We start from the raw sequence: 22412 nt of genomic DNA, 5'->3' as shown, positions 1-22412 counted from the left end.
AGGTCATCAAAGGTGAAGAGAGGCTTAAGAACTTACTCACTCCACAATATTCATGGCTGTTCATCCACATGGGACGACTTGAGAAAGGCGTGAAGTTTCTTGTGGACCTCAGGACTGATGTTCTGACACTTCTTTCAGAATTGGATGTGAAGGATCCCTCTGCTCTGCCACTACAACAGTTAAACCTGACCCTGAAAGAGATGCTCTCTCTGTGGTTTTCTGTTGGTTTCCTCAATCTTGAGAGAGTCACATGGAAGTCACCCTGTGAAATGCTTCAGAAGACCATTTTAACCTATTTTCAACCTGGCTGCATAATACATCTATCAACTGAAGATAATGGCAGGACTCCAAGTGTTAACGCAACTTCATTTATTCTTGCACAAATCCAATTGAACTACGCAAGATAGTATTACAATTCCTAGGACACCGTAAGTTCACATCATTATACGACGCTGTGTCCAATATTTTAATTTAAATAGACATCATTTTAACACCCATTAACGGTGGATATCGGCAGGACTTCAAGTTTTAATGCAATTTCATTCATTCCTAACTCAACTTTTTTTGAACCACGCAAGGCAACTTCAATCAACACTGTGAATTCATATCATCACAAGACGTTGTATTTAATTAGACATTACTATATTGTGTTTTTAATTTGTACTTGACAAAATGGAATTTTAATTCTATGTTTGTACTATCCAAATTTTTTGTGTTACATTGTAATACTCATTGTTTTGAATTTTTAATGGGCCCCCCCCCCCCTATTTTAGTAAGGTCTTATTGTATACTGAATTTTAATCTACTAGCTGAGGAAGAGAATGCATACTATTCTCGAAACATGTACTAGATGTTAAGGTGAAAGGTAAATAAATAAATAAATAGTATTGACTAGGCGGACCATCTTCCAACATATTTACTGTTTTATCAGTTATCACTTCCAAAATGCAAAAATTTCAAAGCAGACAGTAGGACCTGGTTCATTCTTATGCTAATATGCAAAAAAATGACATCTCACCTAGTTGAATGAGAGGCTTATCATTGAGAAAGAACTATCATCATCATACACTAAACGCTGCAACCGTTCTCATCTCAATCTTCGCTTCCTTGTACCGGTAATCTTTACATTCCATCAAGATTCTCACATCCTTGGTCTCCTCCTTTCTTTCCTAGTATTTTTCCTTCAAAGATGTTAATTAGGAAGTCATTATCTCTCAGGACGTGACCTACAATTTTTAACTTCCTTCTTTCCATATCCTTTATCAGTCTCCGTTACTCATTGACTTCCTTTAGAACATTTCGATTGACCTTTTTTGAGTCCAGCATATCCTCGCCATTTTCCTCCAAATCCACATTTTGTTGGCTTCCAATGAATCCCTTTCTTTTTTTCCAATAGTCCAGCTCTCACAACTGTAAAGTAGTACACACCTGACTCATATCTCCACCATGGAAACATCTACAATGAAGCATCCACGATCAACATTTGGTAAGACGTTAATTCTCAAACTCAGCAGAAGGCGTTCTGTCTCGTGCTTATCGATGAGATAATGAGTTTTCTCTGAAAAAACAAAGAAAAAAAACATTCACATGACAGAAAGATACTTTTTTTCAAAGGGAAAATTCTAAATTCCCATGGAGGGAATTAGATATTTTTCACCAATAGATCATGTCAAAAACATATCAGATGTAAGGCTTTTCAGGCGTTTCGTCTTAGGTCTGACACTATTTTTCACCAAAACGTTCAAGTATGATGGTCATCAATGCACTGCTGCTGTAACCTATATCTGAACCAGTTTCAGTCTATCAAATGTTCCTGTTTTCTCACTATATCTGTGGAAGGTAACATAAGACAGGATGTACGTAATTCGAACTCCTGCCGATGGACATAACTTTGTACTTTATTATGACGAACATGAGATAATTACTTCACTAAACGCACATAGATGCCAAACAGAGATTCAGTTTACTCTGCCATCTATAGATACAATAACTGCAGCCAATGGCCTGATAATAACAAACAAGTGTTGCACATGATGTGCAGAAGGTACCATTCTGAAAAGAAATTTTGATAGCGAATCAACTCTTTGTTTATAGACTATTGTGTGGTACCGATAACAATTTTTCTTGCACAGATCACAGATGCAACTGGGGCATGGTTAATTAAATCCCTTGTTTGGACATATTCTGAAATCAAATCTGTGGACTGCGAAGCATGCTACAAGATGCCTAAGGTTGTATAGTTAGCTTGTTTCCAGTCTGTAGTCATCATGGCATTTGCACAGTAGAAATCACTCCATATCTCTCTTCTTTCTCATTGCCTCTCATTCAACATCTTCGTCGAGTTATCAGTACATGGCAGAAAATACCTTGCCTTGAGATCTTCAATAAGGAATGTTTCACTTGTCAGTTCATTCATCGATCTCGCCATCTAGCCTAGAGTAAAACGGAACGACGAAACTGACGAGTAGACAGCCAGATGGTGTCAAATAAAAAAATGCCTGCGCACGATAGCTGAGGCCATACAATGAGAATGATGATTACTTCCCTGAAACAACCTTATTTTTCTTTTAAAGATGACATAACCGGTACCAATTTCAGCTGTTGAAACTTTGTACTATTCTGTATATCGCTGTGAATAATAGCCAGATTTGGAATTTTTATTTATTAATACAACTATCCCATGCGGAGGCTGCCACAAGGACAAAGTATGTCGACTACACAGTATTTTGTCTTCTAAGTTACTGTTGAGTTTGCTAGTGTGCCAGATAGAAATAACCACCACAAGGCTCGGGACTAAATTTGCAATGAATTTGGGATATGACATGATGTATGGTTCTTCAAATGTTATATAGATAATTGCGGAGTATGGTCAATGAACCTGAAATGGATAGTCTCATATCAAGAAATGATACAAATCAAAGTCTACTCAAAATGTAGACAAAAAAAGATCAATCACTGTACGAAGAATTACCTTCACAAGAGATAGAAATTAAAATATCAAAATGTAAATGACACATTATGTTATTAACACTGTAATAAAACTAATGTTAAATCCATAATGCACTCACGCCAATCATCTGCTCTCCTAACCAAATAGTGTTCACCAATATCTAGAGGCTGTTCTTCCACTGATTCTTCATCTTCGTTATCACCGACTCCCTTATTATTCTCAAGTTGCATATTTTCACTTCTTTTCTCTTGCTTTACCATATTGGTATCCAATTTATCCTGAGAAGTTTCCCTTATTTTCGGCTCACCATCAGCCATTTTCCAAACAAAGTTTGTTTATTTCTACTTTCTAGTACCAACATGAGCGTACAGTTATGAAAACACAATTGGCAAAACAGATTTGTATTGTTCCAAAAATAGCTTTCATGGCCGCAGATCTTAAAAACACGGGATCGTATTAAGAAAATTCCAAAGCAGGTGTTGAATTACTGTTTTATACTATTCAGCCTATCAATATTAATATTTATATTATCTCAGATATCAACTTCTGGGGAACAGGCTCCACAGATGGTTGGTGATTGGTATGAACTAACTGAAACAAAAGAGTTCTGAATATGGACGATGGTTGTTTGCGCCGATTACATTACGAATGCGCTGTTCGTCGTATTTTGTTAAATTAAAAATGGCCGCGTCTAGAGCTGCAAGCTCGGCGAACGATAAATCTCTAATAGATAGGATAAAAGAATTGGAATTAAAACCTCTCACGACTGAAAATCTGATGTATTACTACATGCCATTGCAGGGTGCTGTTGGTTATACGTTTCTTTCGGTGAATGTGATGAACCCTACTTTGGTTAGCAGGTGAGCTACTGTAGAGTAGGTTTATCTTTGTGTAGAATATAATTCATGTAAGGAATATTATTTGCTTGTCTCTGGGTTTTGTTATGCGAAGTTGATCGTCATTATCGCTTTCCTTTTGCTGAGGGGAATAAAGCCTTTGTAACTTGATTTATTGGAAAGTTAAAAGTATTGCATGGGAATTCGGCTAATTGCCTAATGAAATACGTTTTTTTTTTTTTTTGTTGGATATTAACCATTCTTATTTGTTTCGTTATTACTTACTTAGTCTTATGTAGGTATACTTTCGAACTTGCCCAGTTAAATGCAGTGTCGCGACCTGTAATTAGAAAGTTTTTAAATGTAAGGTTCGATCCTGGCTCATTCCGGTGGTATTTGAAGGTGTTGGATTACGCCAGCCTCGTATCTGTAGATTTACTGGCACGTAAAAGAATTCCTACGGAACAACATTCCGGCATCTCCGAAATCCGTAATAATAGTTATTGGGACGTTAAGCAAAATAACATTATTTGACATAAATCATAAACGCAGTTGATTGCCACCTGACACGATGCCCAAGTTTATGGCCAGTATTGCTGGGATGCTTTATCTTCGTTTGGTCGTTTTGGCGATTTTTACGGGTGTGGTAGGAGTACAGCACTGCATTTGTGGGTGCCATTAATACCAATTTACACCCAAGTGCCCACTTTTCAGTAAGCCTGTAAGTTATGCTTATTCTGGTTGAAATGCCATTTTCTCAATGGGCATTGATTGTTATTCTTGCCCAAATTGATCTCAAGAAATTACTTGATAAAATATCGTACAGCTGGTGTAGATTTCCAAACCAGGAGATAGGTCTCCAGTATTTGACAAAAGTATTACAATGCCCTCCCCAATATGTCAAAACCTTTGCAAAAGTAAATTTTGTTGGATATAACTTTTGGGTTTGCAGCTTGCTATTGTTGACAAATGCAGTTGACTCCCGCCTTTTCAAATACCTGACATGACATGCAAGTTTATGACCGATATTCCTTGGCTGCTGTGTATTAGTTAGGTATAGGTAAAAACCGACACTTCATATTTTGCAAAGTAACTGATCACTTTATTAAAATCAATGATTAAGTTGTGCGTGTAGTTATCTTAATGATTATCATTTAACTCGGTACTAATCAGATATCCAGAACAATTTTCTTTGGGAGAAATTAAAGTATACAGTAAATTATTCTCAGGGATACAAAAACTTGCTAAATCACCCACGTTTGTATCAAAATTTAACATTCAGGACAGTCTATTTTTAGGAACAAGGCCAGAATTCACCGGCACAGCTATGACGACATACTCACGGGACTTCCTGGGTAGGAGGGGTTTTGGATGGGGAGAACTTAAAAAGATACTGAAGAATTTTTACCTTGCATTTTCTATACCTTCACTTTTTTTTTCAACTCCTGGCTGTACTTCACCGACATCCATTTAACCTATTTTATACGTAGTTATTCCACTTACATATTCACATACCAATCTAATTTTACTTACCTGTTATCAATTCCTGGTGACAGGCCGTCTTGACCCAAACGATGACTCTGTCATCTCTCTCTCTCAACTGTTGCCAACTTAACTTCTACGAGGAACAAAAATACATCAAACACAAATCACGAGTTTCATTATCAGCAGTGTGATTATTGTTTGAAGAGGGAGTACAACTAGACGAAAACAAACCAGTCTTGTGTCAAGCTCTGTGGTGGTCGTCATTATTGTTTTAAGAGGAAGTATAACTAGACGAAAACGATCGAGTCGATTGTCCAGCTATGTTATAGCCGTGATTACTGTCTTAAGAGAAAGTAGGCCTACAACTAGACGAAAACAATCGAGTTGTGTGTCCAGCTCTATCAGTCGTGATTATTGTTTAAGAGGAAGTATAACTAGAGAGAAACAATCGAGTCGTGTGTCAAGCTCTGTGATATTCGTGATTATTGTTTTAAGACGAAGTACAACTAGCCAAAACAATTAAAACTCCTGTTCGGTGCTGCATCCATACTAGTAATAATTATTTTAAGAGGGAGTACATCTACGCAAACACAAGAAGTCCCTCTTCTGTCCACTCCTGTGCCAACTTGTGGTGAGTACCCATAAATTCATATCCTATCTCAGTGATTGCAATATACTCGTGTGTATAGTGTTGCTTTCCCATTCGTGATGTGAACACCAGAAGTGTACTTCCAACAACAGTCGCTCAATTAGCAATGCTCTCACACCTAACTTGTCACTACCAGTGGTTTTCGGTGAATTACAACCTAACCTGTCACTATCAGTGGTTTTTGGTGGATAACAACCTAACTGTCACTATCAGTGGTTTTTGGTGGAACACAACCTAACCTATCATTATCAGTGGTTTTCAGTGGATCACAACCTAACCTGTCACTGTTAGTGGTTTATGGTGGATCACAACCTAACCTGTCATTATCAGTGGTTTTCGGTGATCACAACATAACCTGTCACTACCAGTGGTTTTCGGTGGATCACAACCTAACCTGTCACTGTCAGTGGTTTTTGGTGGATCACAACCTAACCTGTCAATATCAGTGGTTTTTGGTGGATCACCCCGCTAAATTAGAAATGCTGTCGCACCTAACCAAACATAACCTAACGTGTCACTACCAGTGGTTTTCGGTGGATGACAACCTAACCTGTCACTTTCAGTGGATTTTGGTGGATCACAACTAAACCTGTCACTATCAGTGATTGTCGGTGGATCACAACCTAACCTGTCACTATCAGTGGTTTTCGGTCGATTACACCCCAACCTACCACTATCATTGGTTTTCGGTGAATCACAATTGCTTTCGTAAGGGATGCTAGAGGCTGTTGGCTGCTTTGCGGCCCTAACACTGGGGCTTACGCCCCCAGACCCCCTTTGCTTGTCTCCAGACCAATGGTTTTTCCACTGGCCGGACCTAACCAGACCAGACCAATGCTTTTCTTACTTGCCGGACGTACTTAATATTCGTAAAGTTTTGGCGAAATTAAGTCAGCCCCATCATATCGCACCGTCAATATCTATTTCACGAACAAACTAGTCGAGTTGTAACCCAATCTAGTACCTGTGAATTGTGTTACGCAGCCTCAAACAGCTAAATCTACCAGACCATTAATTCATAAATTTAGCGGCCGCTAACGTTCCTTCGAGTTATCCGCCATGTTTGCAAACATCAGCTCGCTAAACACGTCATATATGATCGTCACATAGACGCACGAGCAGCAGCCGCGAAGCCCGTGCCGGCGGATCCTGGACTTATACCCATTTTTAGTTCCTGTCACATGTTACAGTTATTATTGCACTGAATTTCTGCTCCATCACACGTGTGTGTTGCCATCTCTGGCATAAATCACAGTTTTGAGCATATGAGGCCTACTCCTGGGAGGGATGGGAAGGAAAGGGGGAATGGTAGAAGACATGTGTTCTAATGTTCTAAGGGGAAGGAGATTGCGGGTTAAGGGCTCTATTCAGGATCAGAATTCAGGACAGGTGTCTGTGAGAAATCGGTACGAGTCACTCCAGGTAGAACAACAGAGGGAAGATGAGGAACAGGAAACTGTTGCTGAGATGTGTAGAAGTAGGAGGAAGGGAAAATGTAGGAAAGGGAAATGTAGAGTAGAGGATAGGAAAAGACAGGTGGAACAGGGTCATGGGAGGGAGAAAAGGGAGGAGGAAGGAGCTTCTGCAGCTATCAGGAAAGAGAGGGGAGGGGATCAATTGAGGTGGGTAGGATTGAGGCTCTGGTCATGGGGGATTTCATGGTTATACATGTTGGGAGATTGTGTGATGGAAAGGGAACCAGGGTAGTGTGTTATCCAGGAATTAGGTTGAGGCAGATGTTGAGGAAAGTAGAAGAGGAGGGGAGGGAGAAGGTGGTGAACCAAGCAAGGGGGTATAAGTACCAACATAGTGGGGGATTTGTGGGATCTGGTAAATGCAGCACAGGTGAAGTTTAAGGAAGCGGAGATTGTTATCAGTGGAATACTGTGTAGGAGGGATACTGACTGGAGGGTGATTGAGGATTTAAATGAGACTATGGAGTGGGTATGTGGGAAACTTGGAATGAGATTTCTAGATCCTAATGGGTGGGTAGGAGACAGGGATCTACGCACAGGTGGCCTTCACTTAAACCGCAGTAGTACATATAAGTTAGGAAATTTGTTTAGAAGGGTTATAGACAGGTACATTCAGGGAATTTGTATTGTGTGTGAACCAAGGACAATAATTACACTTCATAAACTTGGAATCGTTAAAATTAATTAATAATACTGTGCGATTATTGAAACTTTTTAAATAGATGCTAATTTTGGAAAAATAGATGCTAATTTTGAAACAAATAGATGCTAATTTTTCAGGTCCCTACTCACAACTCTCCCACTTCATAAAATTATCACTCAACATTTGAAACACTATACCTTCTCGCCACTGTTACATGATCATAAAAACTCTAGATCAATGCCCATATCCTTAGTCTTGGAGGTCACAGATTCGAGACTCGCTCGAGTCCGTTCGCTCGGCACTGAGACATGAAAGGGGCGTGTCACGAGAGACAGTCATGACACCTCCCTCGCCAGGGAAGAAATATTTGCGTCCACTTGATGCGAACATATCTGTCCGCTCTTCTCAACCATTTCTGTTATCTTATTAGGGCCTACATTGTGTGGTAACACTTATTTACTGCATGGAGTACCTTTTGATTTACAATCTCATTTTCTTGTGGGATCTCGTACTATGGGTTGTGTACACTGCATCACCAGTATCTGTCTCTGAGGAATCGTTTGAGATTTCCCTTCCATGAATACTGTCAAATCAAAATCTGATGATTTTGCTTTTAAATGACCTTCATTTACTAGGTATCTTCTGTTTAAAACAAATTTTTGTGCAAAATTTTCAACAATTAAACTATAGTTACTTTCGTCCTCTGAGACTTGAATTGACATCGTCGCTGATTAAGGTCTCCACTTCCTCTACCTTTCTCCATCTACGTGCGTTAGGAGACTATGTAGCACATTTTCTTTTACATTTAAATCTTGTAATGAGATTTTAGAATTTAAATGTTCACAACAGTTATACTCAAGGGGTATACTGGGAACTATATCCTTCCTGTAAGTAGTATCAAATACAGTAGAGACAATACGCGACACTCGGCGAGATATCGAGGGACAGCTGTTAGAGCTCTTTCTAGTGGATTGACCTGAGAACTACTGATTCTGTCATAAGAGCACATGTATTTGTGTGTGAAGTTTTTGGTGTTATTTATGCGTTTTCAGTGAGTTGACATAATTAAATAGTAACGTGTGTCATTCCTTGGTATCTCCTCTCAACATGAGGGGAAAGGTATGTGCTGTGTTTGGCTGCAGTAACTATGAAGTAGAGAAGAATGTGCGGTCTTTCTTCCATTTGCCTCGTGACAAGAAAATTTAAGTAATATTGTGTTTGCATACATATTCTTCCAGTGACAAAGAGATTTTTATAGTACTTCATAATATTCTGACCTGCTCGACCCATATTTTAACTGGCTTAAAATATAATACGCATATTTTATTGTATAGTGCAGCAGTTAACCTTCAATACCAATGTGTTGTTGTTGGTGTGATCTGTGGGTTTGATTTAATTCAGGAAAATACATATGCATATGAGTGTGGCTGGTTGTGTTCCAAGTTACCCCATTTGGAATGCTGTAATGCGTTGTCAAGCACTGAAGAAAATATGGGTGATTTAAGAAATGTACATATTTTGTTGGAACAATATAATGATGTAAATTTGCTTAACCTAATATAATGGCAAGTATTGCTTATAGGGAATGTTTGAATGTTTTTGAGGCTAAATTTATGCTACACTACAACTACAGTAGTTACTTTATGTTGCGCCGACACAGATAGATCTTATGGCGACGATCGGACAGGGAAGGGCTGGGAGTGGGAAGGAAGCAGCCGTGGCCTTAATTAAGGTACAGCCCCATTTGCCTGGTGTGAAAATGGGAAATCGCGGAAAACCATTTTCAGGGCTGCCGACAGTGGGGTTCGAACCTACTATCTCCCGAATACTGGATACTGGCCGCACTTGTTTTCTTTCTGTTAGTAGGCTTCAAGTTAAAAGGAAAATTGTCCAGCTCTTAAATGTAAATTCATTGAGTTGTGTGTAAGGAATATGCTGATATTTTTGTTGACAAGTGTTTTAATATGATATAATGCTTTTAAATGAGAAAAAAGAAAAATCTAGCCATGAACGTTCAGGCAGGAATTCTAAAGCTAAGAAAGTAATCCATAAATGAAAGATCAAGCCCTTTCACATCAGTCCATTTCACATCTTAATTATAGGCCTATGTCTAATTTCAGTCTTTAAATAATAACCTGTTAAATAATTCTTCATTCATTTATCCAGAATTGCTTTAGCAACTTTGAAGTTAATATCTTAGTAATACTTTCTTTTTAGACATAATTTATTTATATATCCATTTCCGTATATACATTTCCATTGATATTTGAATTTAGTGCGAATTTTCAGGTCAAGCCACTTGTGACTTGTCTCCCATTTTAACAAGGCTAAATCCGGAAGTGTCGCTTTTTGTCTCTACTGTATTTGGTAGTATTAACATTATTAATAGTTTTAATCTTAGTGTTCAACCCATAAACTGTACAAGGCTCAGGCTTGTTTCACACCTACCCGGCTGCCGGGTAACCAGTAGCCAGCTCCGGCAAGAATGGGAATCCGTTTCACATATACCCGGCAAGCACACTGCAGCAGTTGTGTACACATCGCGGGTTGGAATGGATCGCAATAAATTACTACCGTTTATGGTCTTGTATAGGCGTTTGAAGAAAAGGAGAAAAAATAGGCTGCTATGGGTGAATCCAGTCAATATGGGAAGAGACGAGGTTGGGGCATTCTTTATACTTTCTGAAGACTTAAGAAATGACTGCGACAAATTTTTCAACTATTTTAGGATGAGTGTGCAAACTTTCTGTGTCAATTTCCGCCATAAGAACAAATACTTAATACACTAGAGCGTAAAAACAAGGAAACACAACACTCGAGAAGACTGTATACACTGCCGTGCTGGCGAGATTTGTAAACTTCCACTGACACAGCCCGCACTACCCTCCCAATCTGGTTTTGTTCACCCGGCAGCCGGCCCGTACAGTGGGGGCTGCCGGCTTCCTACTACAATAGCACGGCAGCTGGGTGCCGTTTATACGGCCACGACTTTTACCGGGCAAGTGTGAAACGTCTCGTACACTTACCCTGACAACCGTGTACCTGGCACCGGTTACCCGGCAGCCGGGTAGGTGTGAAACAAGCCTCATACAACATTAATATACGTGTACCATTTAGGCCTACAGGCAACTGTTACCTTTACTGGTTTAGGAGCTAAATACAAGTACTTATTTGTGTCTATAGGTAATCATATTAACTTTTTTTATGTGCACTACATCCTTTTCACAACTTTCGGGTATTGAATTAACACCTTTATACAACATAATTACACATTCTTCTGTTCCATGAACCATTTTCATTATGAATTCTGATTTACACACTCTAGACATTTTAGTTACAAGTTCACAATTGTTTATTTGGTTTCTGCTTGGGTAAGTATAGAATTGTTCCGAGTCTATGAGCACAAAGTCTTTTTCTATTTGTACACTCACAAATTGATCATTTTGATTTCTAACTGTAGTAGAAAAAGGAAGTATTTCATATAACTTGAAGATTTTCTTATCACTGAGCTGCATTAACCCTAACGTACACCAGCATATCTTTATTAATAAATGCTGTAACTTCAACAATCTTATAAATCAATTGTGCTAGAGTTGTGCCCAGCTCAAATGGTAGGGTCATTCCTAATGGAAACTGTTCTTGTGACTCCTCATATGCCTTTAATATCTCAACAGGGCTCATGTGTATTATTCCTACTTGAGCATACATAATTCCGGTAGCAACCACCTGATACTGTTCATATGGTTGTGATACAAGATTCTCTATCTAGATTGTGTGTCTGTTAACAGCTATCTTAATTTCTAACAGTTTAAAAGACTGTGTTAACTGTCTTGTTTCGTTGTGAAGAAAATTTTGAATATCTTCTGAATTCTGATTCAATATTAACTCATTGGTTGTTACATCATCAAAAGTACTATTTATAGATTGTAATGTAGATCTGGCCGCTGTCATTTGTTCTTTAGCTATCGTTAACATGGACATCTGTTCTCTCTCTAACTCTGATATTTTCCTTAGATAAAAATCCATGTTGCCCTGATCTAAAATACTGAATACAGTTTTTGACACAGTGCCAATGAAGCTAAATATCCCACGTTTCTTACGTTTCTCTATACTTCAAGTACATTGCTTAATTACTTCTTTTAATTCTTGTCTCTTTTTTTAAATGATTTACCTCTAACTGTATGTCATGTTGACATGTGTGGTTTAATTCTTCTGGCAATTGATTACACAGTGTTTGTGTTTTCTGTATGTTTAACAACTCGAAATGCATCATTTAATTTACTTACACATTCACATAAGTATCCAATCTCAAATCTACCGTGGATATAGCCACATTTCCCTGATCTTTAAAATATATCCCTGGGGTTTTCTCATACGGTAACACTTGAAAATCTAATGCTTCTCTCATGATAACTCCATATGTCATTAGGTGAATGACTGTTATGATCGAAAGTACTTTTCATGCAAAAGTCTCCATCTTGCACCTCCAAGGAAATGACCTGCAGTTGAAAAAATATTTCTTGCTATACCCATATCAATACTTTATTACAGGAGTCATAATTGAGTATCAACCTATTATTCAGCAGACTCTTTGATGATAGTGTCATATCACCCTAAATTGTAAACACTATAATAGTGATACAAGTTCTCCATATGGGAGAATAAGAAGAGTGGACAATCAATCCTTGCATTAAATCTATACACCTGCGAGTTCATCACATTCACATACAAATGATCTCTCTTTTACAACAGTTCCCTTTTTAAAATCAAAAGTAGTTAAGATGCTTCTGTGGTTTACTATAGAAACAATCTACTTCTCAAATCGTCTTACATCATCATTGCTTCTACTCTCAAAAGAAGTACCGGTAAGTGAGGTTTTCACCAGAGGATGGTAGGTAGAGCATACGCTCATTTGGGACTTAAGAGAAGATAGGGTTTGCCAACCTTGTGGCCACTGCAACCAATAGTACTGCACCTCCTTTCAACTAATCAACTGAGCCACACATGCTCTTTCGGAAACGAGTAAGAAGAAGATATCTTGTCTAGATAGACAGCATAAGAACAAGATGGAAAAGAAAGAATTCTTTTCTTGCCTGCTACGAGAGACAGAACTAGTCGTGGCGCTATTCTGCGTGTGCAAATGTCTTTCGCTCTACAACTCCAGGTGTCTATGTGTTGTTTGTGCCTGCCCTATGCCACAAGGGCAAATAGAATCGCATCTTGTCTACTACCAACATTTAAATGGGCTCATTCATCGAAGCATTTAACCATAGAGCAATGGGTGTGTTCCATTGCCTGGACTGAACTCACTAGGGTGAACGGTATTCACTCTCACTTTCTCCAGTCTACTTCTCTACCAACAAACATCTGTAAGCGTTCACTATTGCTTATTCATAACACGTGTTCTTTCATTTACAGGCATAACCTCTTCAAATTATCTGAAGATCTGCAAGTGATGTACTGTAGTGACATGTTTCATATTCACGTTATAGCTTTAACTATGTAAATGACATTAATATCTCTCCAATTGGGGATCAAAGTATGATCTCCTAGTTGCAAGGTACATCTGGACTATGGCCTCACCTCAGAGAGTCCCTTCTGATGAGTACATACAGATACACGCAATGTGCACTGCGTACTGAAATCGCTGGGCTGAGTGGCTCAGACGGTTAAGGCGCTGGCCTTCTAACCCCAACTTGGCAGGTTCGATCCTGGCTCAGTCCGGTGGTATTTGAAGGTGCTCAAATACTACAGCCTCGTGTCGGTAAATTTACAGAACTCCTGCGGGACTAAATTCCGGCACCTTGGTGCCTCCGAAGACCGTAAAAGTAGTTAGTGGGACGTAAGTCAAATAACATCATCATCATTATTATTATTGTTCCGAAGTTCCTGTGGAACAGCAGAGGTGAAAGAAGGTGCTGGGATGAACAGATCTCAACTTACGAAATTAAAGTTAATTTAAAATTTAACAAAGGTTATATTTTCTTTTCGAGATCGAGAAATAACAAGTAGAACAGGAACTCAGTTATATATATATCAACAAGTTAAGAATGTACAATTACAGTTTATTAATGGCTTTCGGGCTTCGAGCCCCAGAATCGCAATCCCTGAGCAATGAGCCCAACTTTACTTATACACAAGGTTCAACAAAGGGGCAGAAAACCCTAATCATACCCAGGAGCTCTAGCTCCCAATTACCCAGTAAAGCCTGCTCGAGGCACACAGAAACCAAATTTAAGAAAGAGCAACTCGCTCTCAAAGTTCAAGCCAATTCCAAGGCCACTCCAAACTCCACTTTCAAGCTGCCATCCGGGCACACAAGAACAGGGGTAATTATACCCAACCTACTGAAGCCTATTCAATAAAGAAACAGTTCAATTACATGGCCCCAAAATACCAATTTGAGTGGAGGCGTAACTTGCACTCCTAATACACCTTTTTTTAGAAACCTATTTGGCTCTAGGCCGTATACACAAGGGCTAATCCCATACCAAAGAGGTGACTTGTATGAGAAGACTTAATTACAATAAGAAAGGAAGAAACGGTTATGAAAACAAGGTCACCTCAAAACAATAGGAGTGGGAGCTCGAGAGGGTTAGGCACTCTCTATCCTGATTTGTAGTCAAAGAGACAGAATTTTATACCAAGTGTCTTTAACATTTTAAAGGAAAGTTACATGATAAAAGTTTCGAACTTGCCCCGAGGGTTAAACTGCTGAGCTAGCAAGCAAAGAAGTTATTAAAAGGCCGTTACCTGATGGATGAACTGCTGCCCGAAGAAAGAGGCGCTTCCCGCCCCCTGCTACATAATCACACTAGGAAAGATGTTACTGAAGTGGCCAGGAGACAAGAAAATCAGCAGTTTATATATCCTCGCGGAAAATTCGAGACGTTTCAAGAATGAGAACCCACACCCCCTTCAACTTTATTGACTAGGGTCAAGCAATATATCCATATCGGAGAAGACACACATTATTGGTTAAAAATTAATTAAAGAAATTTGGGATTGGCTAAATTCAAAACAAGCGGAAAGAGAAGGGTTATACTGCCAACCCAAAAAATGACTGAAAGAAATTTAACAAAGAACAAACTTATGAACACAAAATTTCTCAAAAACAGTTCCTTCACTTCGCACCAGGGTGCACAATTGTAGTTCTTCAGTAGTGCCATCTAGAAGAGAATGTTCACACTTTTCACTACAGAGAAAACAAATATAAATCGAAAAAGACACAGTTCAGAACTCTTCAAAATTTACAATAGTGACATCTTCTGAGAAACTTTAGAATTAACATGGTGGTTAAAGTTCAGGCTTCCTCCAGTAGAGGAGTTTCAACTGGCGCAATGTTTGAATTAGCGGCGCGGAGGTGTACCGCCCGGTACAGACCCCCCCCCAAAAGACCCTCCAAGGGGTAACACAGAAGAACACCAGATTTTATTTTAAAACAAGGTCCAAGTTATGATGTTGATATAGAAATTAATTGCAGGAGGATTTACAAACAACTTTCTTAAATTGGTTGGATCCAGTTTCAAAATTCTTTGCAGTAACTTTGATGTAATGTCTTTATGCTTGTAGTAGTTGATTTCAGAAGGAAAACTTAATTCTTGAAAGGAAAAAAAAAGTTTTTAAGTTCACCAAATATTGCAGTTGAATTCCAAAAATGTAGTAATTGTTGATATGAAATGTCCATGTTTCTGATTAAGTACATTAAATGTTGATTAAGTTAGACGGCCAGACCAGCCGCCGCTGCTTGTGTCCAGAGGAGGCCGCTCGGACCCCTCAAGTACCCTGAGATACCGCTCGCCCGCACCATGAGAGGGGTAGTGGTGCTGAAGCACGCCGCACACGCGGCGAATGTTTACAGGCCGCGGGCAAGTTGCAGGTGGTGCGCCGCACATCAGCCTTGGCCAGGAGGAGGGCTCCGGCTCGCTGTACACTGGTTGACCTCACTGAAGTAGATCGGGCCCGTGCTCTACTCCAGTAGCGGCACGGCGCCGCGCGGCTGCGGGGGCACTGAAACATTAAGATCTCGGCGGCAGAATTTGTTGGACCATAATGATTTTCGGGTACAGTACCTGTGGTGGAGCTGAGGGGCCAGCGGTGTGGAAATCTTTATTTCATTTTAATTAGCCCCTGGTGTGGTTGAGCAGGAGACGGGAGCGTGGTAATGGCCATGGCAAGTACAGGATAGCAGTTTAACTGTTCGGGGGAGGTTGTACAATGAACATTAGGAAACAAAGAACATAATTCCAAGGGCAGAAGGCCTCAAAATGAAACTAAAAATATAACCTTCAGATTTCTTCCAAAATGTAACAAGAAATAAAACAAGCTAAGTTAGTGCGGAAATTACCCAGGTTTCACCTGGGACAGGTGAACCCTAAATATCCTCTTGGTGGCCGGATTGCTTAGCAATAACGTGACCGGCGTGAGAAAATCTACAATTATGCACGGCCCATGAAATCTGGGGGCAAGCTTGCCCGCGGGAACAAAGTTCTTGACCATCACCTGGTCACCTACCTTCAAATGGGTGGGTCTGCGTCCACGATCATATCTTTCCCTAACCTTTTCATGAGACACTTTAAGATTGGCTTTAGCCTTCTTCCAAAGATCTTTAATATTATCTGGATCTATTGTCTCAGGTAGAATATCACTAAGAGACAAAAGGTTAGAGAGCGGCGTGTTGGGAACAAATTTGAACATCAAAGAAGCTGGAGTAAACTTATGAGATTCATGAACCGCCGAATTCAAAGCAAAAGCTAACCAATGCAAGGACGTGTCCCACCTAGAATGATCGTCGTGATGATAGGCAATAAGGGCCGACCTCAAATTGCGATTGACTCGTTCAGCTAGAGATGGTTGAGGATAATAAGCCGAAGTAGTCACATGAGGTATGGACAGATCAAAACAGAATTTACGAAAGAGATTGGATGTGAAAGCTTTAGCATTATCAGACACAATATATTGACACGGACCAAAAGAAGCAAAAATGGAATTTAAACAAGTAATGGTGGACTGAGCGGTAGCCAGCTTAGTCGGGAATAACCAAGAAAATCTAGTAAAACCATCTACACATACAAGGATGAACTTGTTGGCGCTCCCCCTTTGCCTGGGGGAAGGGTCCTACGTAATCGATGTAGAGACGTTCCATTGGGCGTGATGCTTGCTGAGAAGACAATAGACCTACCTTGGTGGACATAGTGGGTTTACTAAGCCAACATGATTTACAAGATTTTACCAATTCACGGATTTCTCCGTCCATACCCTTCCAGATGAACATTTCACGAATATTTTCACGGGTTTTGAAGATGCCTAAATGCCCCCTTAATGGGGTCTTATGATAATACTTGAAAATCATTGGTACAAGAAAAGCTGGAACAACAACTTTAATTTTTTGATCATGCCTCGACGGGCAACATAAAACACCATTCCTCAAAACATAAGGGACAACATGTTCCCCAGAAGAAAGGGTTTCCATGATTGGAGCCAGCGTCGGATCTTCACGTTGATATTTCTCAATATCCCTAAAGAGCATGGGAGCATCTGTTAAGATGGCATTAACCTCGGATAGTATGGACACGGGAGGTGAAGAACTATCATCCAGATCAGGCGTCTCTACATCATTAGAAAACATACGGATTAGTCCGTCAGCAACCACGTTTTCAGTACCTCTGATAGGCCTAACATCAAATTGGAAGGCCGAAATTCGGATGGCCCACCGGGCTATACGACCAGTACGACGCGGCCTACCTAAGACCCAACTTAAGGCTTGGTTATCAGTTTCCAAGTCGAACTTGACATGTTCCAGATAGAGACGGAATTTTTCTAAAGCAAATAAGACTGCCAAACCTTCGAGCTCATAGATGGAATATTTGGCTTCTTGAGCCGATAGAGTCCTAGATGCATAGGCGATGGGTCGCCTCCCTAGTTCAGTCTTTTGAAGAAGGACTGCAGCTACCGCCGACGACGACGTGTCGTTTTGGACGATGAATTTCTTGGAGAAATCTGGCATGGCCAGAACAGGGGCGTTACACAGAGCTAATTTGAGATCTTCGAAAGCGGCTTGTTGAGAAGGTCCCCACTCAAATTTGACGCCTTTCCTACGAAGTAAGTTCAAGGGCGCCGCTCTGTTGGCGAAATTTGGAATAAATTTCCTGAAGAAATTCACCATACCAATCAACCTAGCAATACCTTTGATGTCCTTGGGAGGCTTGAAATCACGGATGGCCTGTGTTCTAGAGTGATCGACTGCGACACCATCGGGCGACACAATATGCCCTAGGAATGACATGGAGGGCTTAGCGAAGGCAACCTTGGACAACTTCACAGTTAACCCAGCCTTACAGAGGCGATTGAGAACTTCTTTCAGATGATCTAGATGTTCTTCGAAGGTCTCCGAAAATACAACATCATCAAGATAGTGGTACAAGTACTCGAATTTGATTTCGGAGAAGACCCTATCTAACAGTCTAGTGAGTACAGCTGCTCCCGTGGGGAGCCCGAAAGGCACGCGGTTGTATTCATACAAATTCCAATCCGTGGCAAACGCTGTAAGATGTTTAGATTCTTCAGCCAGAGGAATTTGATTATAGGCCTGATTCAGATCCAATATGGTAAAGTACTTAGCCTTCCGAAACCATGAAAAACAAGAGTGAAGGTCTGGAAGGGGCACAGATTGTAACACCACCTTCCGATTGAGAGCCCTATAATCAATCACAGGCCTGAAGCCACCTTGGGGTTTCGGGACTAGAAAAATAGGCGAAGAATACGCCGACTTAGAGGGCCGAATAATACCGTCCTTCAGCATCTGATCAATGATTTCTTTCAGCGCCTTCATTTTAGGTGGAGATAGCCTATAAGGTGGAAAACGGACAGGAATCGAATCCGTAACCTCAATCTTGTATTCAATAAGGTCAGTAACACCAAGAGTATCAGAGAACACCTCTGGAAACGACTGACACAGCTTACGAATACTATCAGCCTGCTCCTCAGGTAGATGTCTAAGATCTAACAACATCTGATCCTGGGTAGGCGAAATAGATGAACATGATGCAGAATTACATTTCAATAAGGGGATTTTACAATTAGAAGCAAATTTGAATGTGCACGACTTACTTTGAAGATCGAGCATTAGACCAGTATGAGACATGAAGTCTGCTCCCAATATAATGGGGCAAGATAAGTGCTTTGCCACAAACAATTTACCTTTCCAAGTAAATTTAGAAATCCGAATTTTGGCATATAAAAAAACCTAAAATTTCTAATGGAGAAGAATTAGCCGAAACATATTGAACCGAAGACGAGCAATAGGCAGGAAGTTTACAAACAGATTTCAATTTCGAATACCATTCGGTCGAGATAATGGAACAAACACTGCCAGAATCTAAAAGAGCAGTCACAGGTTCATTATTTAATTCAATTTTGAGAAAAGGAACCGGTGCGGGGGTATCCGCCGCAATCCTAAGGCATTCTTTGGGACCTTCAAAAGTTAAATTTGAAGACAGAGTTTTCCCTGGTAATTCGGCCGTTTTACTTGGGGCTGAGCCTCGGAATGAAGGATTGATCGACTCAGCCGAAGCCCCTAGTGACTTTTGATTGTTGTTCAAAGTTGAGCAGGAGGGAGTGCTGTTAGCATTAGGGCAGTTCTTGGCAATATGTGAAAACGCGCCGCATTTATAGCAGCCTTGGGATGAACCTGCTCCATTATTAGTCCTACTAGATTTGATCAATGGACATTTATTGCGAAGATGGTCAGGCGACCCGCAAGCGTAACATTTACGGGGTGTGATGGGTCGGCGAGGTGGAGGCCGAAAATTACCAGATGATGGAGGGGGTTCTTTCGCTACACGCAAGGTATCGGCGTATCTGACTCCTTCGGCTGAGACAGCCATAGCCTCTAACTCAGCGAAAGTTTGCGGACGCAATGCAAAACACAAGTATGAGCGGTATGATGGGGAAATACCTTCCACTATGGCCTGAACAATTTGATCTTCGGGAAAATGAAGGGCAAATACCCTAGTGTAAAACTTAATGTCTTGGATGAAGTCTGCTAAATTTTCATCCAACCGTTGTACTCGGTAGTAGTACTTCTGAATGAGCGAAGACCTAGCTTGGGCGGGGATAAAATTTGCCAACAGATCGGCATTGAAGTCTTCTATGGATGACTGTTCCGCAGTTGCCCTAACTATTTTGTCGGAGAGAACACCCATTGCATAGGGATAGATGATTAGCAAAATCTGATAAGCGGAAAGAGAAAAAACAAGGGCATGATCCTGTAACTCAACTAAAAACCTTAAGAATGAAATTACGTCACTGGTAGAGTTAACCGAAAACTTAGAAATACCTCTGAGCAACGTTGCTAAAGGATGGGGCAAACTGCTGAAACCCGGAAACGTAGTAGGAAGGGGCCTAAGTGGCGGAGAAGCAGATTCAGAAGGAGCATTATTTAACACAAAGGGTGGAATGGACGTGCGAGGATCGGACTCGGTTCCTAATGGGGCAGATGTTCGTTGTGTAGTCGCCTCAGTACTACTTCCTTCCTCTTTAGAGGAATCCTCCACATTTACGATATTTACTACCATGGGCTGGTCGACTTTAGGAATAGCGGATCCAGATTACAAATGGCTAACTTTGCTAGACATTTTAGACAAGTTTTCGGCAAGGGCACTATCTTCCTTACCCTGAAGGTCATTTAACTTCAGAGACAATAGATCACACACCTTATTATAAAAGTGGTACAGCCTAGCCTGTACTCTTTTGAGTTGATTAGGAGATGGATCACTTACTTAAAAAAAACTAACTACAGATGCTAGCTCAGTAGTATTATCATTGATCGTGGAGAGAGCGTCGTCAATCTCTTTCTCTCCCAAAGTCGGGATGATAATAGGCAAATCAAGGGAATCTTTTAGCTTATTGGAGTCGAATGCAACCGTGCCTCCAGATTGAACGTGTCTGAGAGATAGTTCATAAATTAATTCCTCTTTACGCAAATAGAAAGGATGGAGAACCTCGCGAGGGCCGGACATGATGACAGAAAATTTTTGAGAAAGAAAAATAATAAAAAAATCCAGCAACTGAGAAAATTGTTAGAGTTCGAATCAAAGCAATGTTTAGCCGTCAAAAGGGGCTAAATTGAGACCCATTCTACCACGCTCTGCTACCACTTGTTCTGAGGTTCCTGTGGAACAGCACAGGTGAAAGAAGGTGCTGGGATGAACAGATCTCAACTTACGAAATTAAAGTTAATTTAAAATTTAACAAAGGTTATATTTTCTTTTCGAGATCGAGAAATAACAAGTACAACAGGAACTCAGTTATATATATATATATATCAGCAAGTTAAGAATGTACAATTACAGTTTATTAATGGCTTTTGGGCTTCGAGCCCCAGAATCGCAATCCCTGAGCAATGAGCCCAACTTTACTTATACACAAGGTTCAACAAAGGGGCAGAAAACCCCAATCATACCCAGGAGCTCTAGCTCCCAGTTACCCAGTAAAGCCTGCTCGAGGCACACAGAAACCAAATTTAAGAAAGAGCAACCCACTCTCAAAGTTCAAGCCAATTCCAAAGCTACTCCAAACTCCACTTTCAAGCTGCCATCCGGGCACACAAGAACAGGGGTAATTATACCCAACCTACTGAAGCCTATTCAATAAAGAAACAGTTCAATTACATGGCCCCAAAATACCAATTTGAGTGGAGGCGTAACTTGCACTCCTAATACACCTTTTTTTAGAAACCTATTTGGCTCTAGGCCGTATACACAAGGGCTAATCCCATACCAAAGAGGTGACTTGTATGAGAAGACTTAATTACAATAAGAAAGGAAGAAACGGTTGTGAAAACAAGGTCACCTCAAAACAATAGGAGTGGGAGCTCGAGAGGGTTAGGCACTCTCTATCCTGATTTGTAGTCAAAGAGACAGAATTTTATACCAAGTGTCTTTAACATTTTAAAGGAAAGTTACATGATAAAAGTTTCGAACTTGCCCCGAGGGTTAAACTGCTGAGCTAGCAAGCAAAGAAGTTATTAAAAGGCCGTTACCTGATGGATGAACTGCTGCCCGAAGAAAGAGGCGCTTCCCGCCCCCTGCTACATAATCACACTAGGAAAGATGTTACTGAAGTGGCCAGGAGACAAGAAAATCAGCAGTTTATATATCCTCGCGGAAAATTCGAGACGTTTCAAGAATGAGAACCCACACCCCCTTCAACTTTATTGACTAGGGTCAAGCAATATATCCATATCGGAGAAGACACACATTATTGGTTAAAAATTAATTAAAGAAATTTGGGATTGGCTAAATTCAAAACAAGCGGAAAGAGAAGGGTTATACTGCCAACCCAAAAAATGACTGAAAGAAATTTAACAAAGAAC

At 40.3% G+C, this 22412-nt stretch overlaps 2 protein-coding genes across 3 annotated transcripts in view; one reads left to right on the top strand and one right to left on the bottom strand.

Moving 5' to 3' along the window:
* Window positions 1-3287, bottom strand: part of LOC136879058 (histone acetyltransferase KAT8) — a 141801-nt gene extending 138514 nt beyond the window's left edge. Inside the window, exons 1-2 of one of the 2 annotated variants that reach the window (XM_067152797.2) lie at window positions 3069-3193; window positions 1429-1558 (exon numbers count right to left, since the gene is read on the bottom strand). In XM_067152797.2, the coding sequence (XP_067008898.1) occupies window positions 1429-1456 (28 nt within the window). In that variant the 5' untranslated portion in view covers window positions 1457-1558; window positions 3069-3193. Of the gene's footprint in view, window positions 1-1428; window positions 1559-3068 lie in introns of both variants that reach the window. The other variant, XM_067152796.2, reaches the window with a different exon arrangement.
* Window positions 3288-3572: 285 nt separating this feature from the next.
* The window catches only part of LOC136879060 (uncharacterized), a 100469-nt gene continuing 81629 nt past the window's right edge, over window positions 3573-22412 (top strand). Inside the window, exon 1 of the mRNA XM_067152803.2 lies at window positions 3573-3810. Coding sequence (XP_067008904.1) covers window positions 3599-3810 — 212 coding nt within the window. The 5' untranslated portion in view covers window positions 3573-3598. The remainder of the gene's footprint in view (window positions 3811-22412) is intronic.

The sequence above is a fragment of the Anabrus simplex genome, chromosome 8 (assembly GCF_040414725.1).
Source record: "Anabrus simplex isolate iqAnaSimp1 chromosome 8, ASM4041472v1, whole genome shotgun sequence".
Lineage (NCBI taxonomy): Eukaryota > Metazoa > Arthropoda > Insecta > Orthoptera > Tettigoniidae > Anabrus > Anabrus simplex.
This window is presented reverse-complemented; position numbering and strand designations above follow the sequence as displayed.